This window comes from Pararge aegeria, chromosome 18, assembly GCF_905163445.1.
Source record: "Pararge aegeria chromosome 18, ilParAegt1.1, whole genome shotgun sequence".
Taxonomy (NCBI): Eukaryota; Metazoa; Arthropoda; class Insecta; order Lepidoptera; family Nymphalidae; genus Pararge; species Pararge aegeria.
The window spans coordinates 11021063-11024548 of record NC_053197.1 but is presented as its reverse complement, the minus strand read 5'-3'; the positions used below and the strand labels follow the sequence as shown (position 1 = coordinate 11024548).

At 37.3% G+C, this 3486-nt stretch overlaps 1 protein-coding gene across 1 annotated transcript; it reads right to left on the bottom strand.

The window, feature by feature from the left end:
• Nucleotides 1-416: 416 nt before the first annotated feature.
• LOC120631483 lies at nt 417-2790 on the bottom strand. Its single transcript, XM_039901092.1, has 2 exons — nt 2136-2790; nt 417-2043 (listed from the first exon to the last, which is right to left on the bottom strand). The coding sequence occupies exons 1-2, from the start codon at nt 2444-2446 to the stop codon at nt 1983-1985; spliced, it is 372 nt and encodes a 123-aa protein (XP_039757026.1). The 5' UTR covers nt 2447-2790; the 3' UTR covers nt 417-1982.
• Between the last annotated feature and the right edge of the window lie 696 nt (nt 2791-3486).

Below are 3486 nucleotides of genomic sequence, written 5' to 3'. Positions count from 1 at the left end.
CACCCCCTCCCCCCAAAGTGAAATAATAGGGATGATTATTTGTCAGAACGTTAACTAAGGGGAAATCAGTCAGATTTAAATCCGAACGGATAGTATTGGATAAACACTAGGTAGGTAGGTACATCTACTTTATTGTGCATTGCAATAATAAATACACTAAGCACAAACCGCTTTTATGTGCCTCCATGGTGCCGACTTTATGCTTCGCGATTCTTATATCTAAAAAAAATCTCATCTCATCTCTACATGAAACATTGTAGAAAGGATAGCATTACTTTGAGACCCATAAATTTGTTTTAGTTCGTGTATGATATAATTCGTGGCGTTAATATTCTAGTAGTAATGTAAGTTGAGGGTTAACTGTGGAATATTAATTAGGTAGGTACCTAGATGGGGGAAAACAATGAAAGATAAAATCCATAGAATATAAGCAATATATTTAAAAAGTAACCAGATTCGACACAATATAGATTAGATAAGGTACTAGGTATAATACTACATGTAAAATTGAATTTGATTAAAAAGCTCTCGCAAACCAATTTGCTGTCAGTTCGTCTGCCTTCCTAGTAATTAGGTACCTATTGATGTCAAAGATTTGAATAAAAGGCTTGGTTGGAAATCTTATTATCAGCTATCTTTACGCACATACCTAAATGCGCAACCTGGTGCAACATTGTGCAACTTTTCTTTTTTGTCAAATTTTTAGCTTACAATCGGCTGAATGACCTTGAGAATACTTACTGACCTAAATAATAAAAAAAAACTTTGGTAAGAAAGTATTTCATGAAAGACCATTTTTTTTATAGTATTAATATATTCTAAGTTTTGAAAAGATTTAGAAAAACCACCAATCTGTGATCATATTATGCTTGTAGGTACATTTATAAAGTTACATCAGTAAGTACACTCTCTTTTACAGGTTTTTTTTTTTGAGACATTGGCCTTAGGTATATCCAATGGAAATGCGCCAAACTGTCTGGCAGCCAATCTATGTTTGCGTGTGGATTTACTGAAACTATAACAATCCATGAATTTCGCGGACAAATTATTTTAAAACTGTTACAGTAGAAATATGGCAGTTCTGTAATTTTTATTAAGGAACTCGCAGAATAATTCTTATCTCTATTTATTTTTCAAATATTTCTCCGCTTAAAAGTAGACACTATAGAATACAATCACTTTACGTCACTAATTCAGTTATACTGAAAAATACCTTTCCTAATTTTAATAAAGCTGGTCCATTTACACAGTCAAAGTTAACATCACATAAAATCATATCTACATTATGTAACAAAATTAATGCTTACATCAATAATGTAATAGTCACATTTATTTATACTCCATAGTAATACTTTTAGTATAGAAATTACTAGTACTTTTAAAAAGAATATCTACTAGTAAACAAAGCTATTTAATACCTACTAATCTTGCTTTACGGTTATTACATTTGAACCTCACTAGTGCTATTTAATTAAAATCCTCCAAAGGAACTTATTTAATCTCATCCGCTATGTTTCTGTTAAATTTTGCCGCAAAATAAATACGTCTTCTACGGTGTTAAATTAAATAGCTACAGAAAATGATACTAAAAGGTACTTCGCTCTCATTATAAAATAAATAACACCGTAACTTACATGTAACAAATCACAGATGTATACCGAACTGCCATAACAACTAAACCACCGGAGTGAATTTTGTGGACAAAAGCCAAAACTAATCCCCGGCAACCTAACTAAACCCTTAAGTAAACGCAGTCTTAAACATTCAACATAGTACAGTCCATTTATTACAACCTCGCTCAACCCATCCCTAGTCCTTAAAGTACGTACACAAACATGCGACAGTTAGAAGCGAACCAAATGGATAAACTAAGGGCTCCATCATCGACTATATAACACATTCATAGCTCTACTCAACTGGTGTTCTTTATCTGGTACATATCACAGATGGTGTGTCTCCTGGGCCGCGGGCAGCGGTCGGCTTCACAGGTAGGGCATGCAGGCGCCGCAACGCGAGCGTCGCTCGGGGGAGTCGGCTCGCGCCCTGCACACAAGCACGCCCTGTTAACTCACGAGCTCCTCTCGTTGTTGCGAGACTCCGAGCGACCGAAAGCTCGCCGCAACTTCTCCACCAACCTGCTGTGAAATTTATCCGAATCCTTTGTGACGCTGGGCGGGCTAGCCGAGCCCTTTTGGTTTTCTAATGCTCGTAAGGAAACTCGGCTCGGCGGTGCGCGGCAGTAGGAGAGCGAGCGCATGGCTGGAGCGCTGCGATGGGGGCTGAGCGCAGTCCGCGGTGACAGGACGGGTCCCTCGGAGCGAGACTCTGACACCTTGCGCACCCGGCCGCCTCCGATGCCCGGCTTGTCCACAGACTCGGAAGTCCGCCGCGATCGAGAGTTGTATATATCCCAATCGTTCTTCACTACTGGCATCATGAACGCCATCTCGGCGGCGGTGACGGTGACTCTTGAACGTTAACGTTTTTGGTGTGAAATATGCTCGCACCGCTAAAACTATAGCAGTAGCTTCGCGCTCCTTCGCAGAATTTGTATACCGATCGATAGCCGTAAAAAGCAGTTTACACTGAATTCAGTTTTATTGCAATTAATGCCAGAGTTCTTAATGAAAATTGTATTTTTCTTTTTAATATAGTTATAAATGTTATGCTTATGAAGGTTTTATCGAAGGAAACAAGCTTTCACTTCAATGTCACTCGCGATAAAATCATTTAACTAGGATGTTCACCTTAAGACGAATTGCAGTAGAATGAAGTATTCGTGAAAACACACCCTGAATATAAGGAAAACAAGGGCGCCACAATCGTAGCGGACGATATTGAAAACTTAGCGAACTTAAGTTTTCATTTGCCAATTACGTAAAATGGTATTGTACGCAGTAATATTGTAAATGAAATAATTAATAATGAATATGCTTGGTGTAATAAATATTTATTTAGGGATGCTATTTCAATGTTATGTGTCAAAAAGTTTGAAGTTTAGATTTAATGTTAGCTTCACCTACGCAGCACTAGATGGCAGGAGTGCTAGCTACTCGACCAGAGATGGCGCTGAAGCACAAAGATTAAATATATAGTTTAAGAAAAATATCATATTTAAAATTATGTATAAGCTTATGACATATTATTTATTAACTTTTGCCTTAATTTTTACAAATATTCTTGTAATAATAAAATCAAGACAAATAACTTTATGTTTTATTACGTATAACTCAATTTAAACTTAATAACGCCATCTAGTTAAGGTTACAAAATCCTTAAAAGATAACGCTGTAACGTCTTGTTTTCCTCACCAATCGCCACCAACTACATTCAACTTTATTCACTTTAAGTGAAGCTTCGCTCACACCTCGTTGGGTACTTACCTACACACATTAGGTACTCGTACTTACTTATTTTTCAGAATACGCGTTGGCCAAGCAGCGTTGGAGGACAATGGATGGTCTGAGTTCTTAGCCTTCACTCCTA

What these genes read in the sequence shown, in the direction of transcription:
- LOC120631483 (XM_039901092.1), bottom strand. Translation starts at nt 2,446, where the DNA reads ATGGCGTTCATGATGCCAGTAGTGAAGAACGATTGGGATATATACAAC. An exon ending in TCGGATAAATTTCACAGCAG is followed by an intron (nt 2,044 to 2,135) that starts GTTGGTGGAGAA and finishes GCTTGTGTGCAG; the next exon opens with GGCGCGAGCCGACTCCCCCG.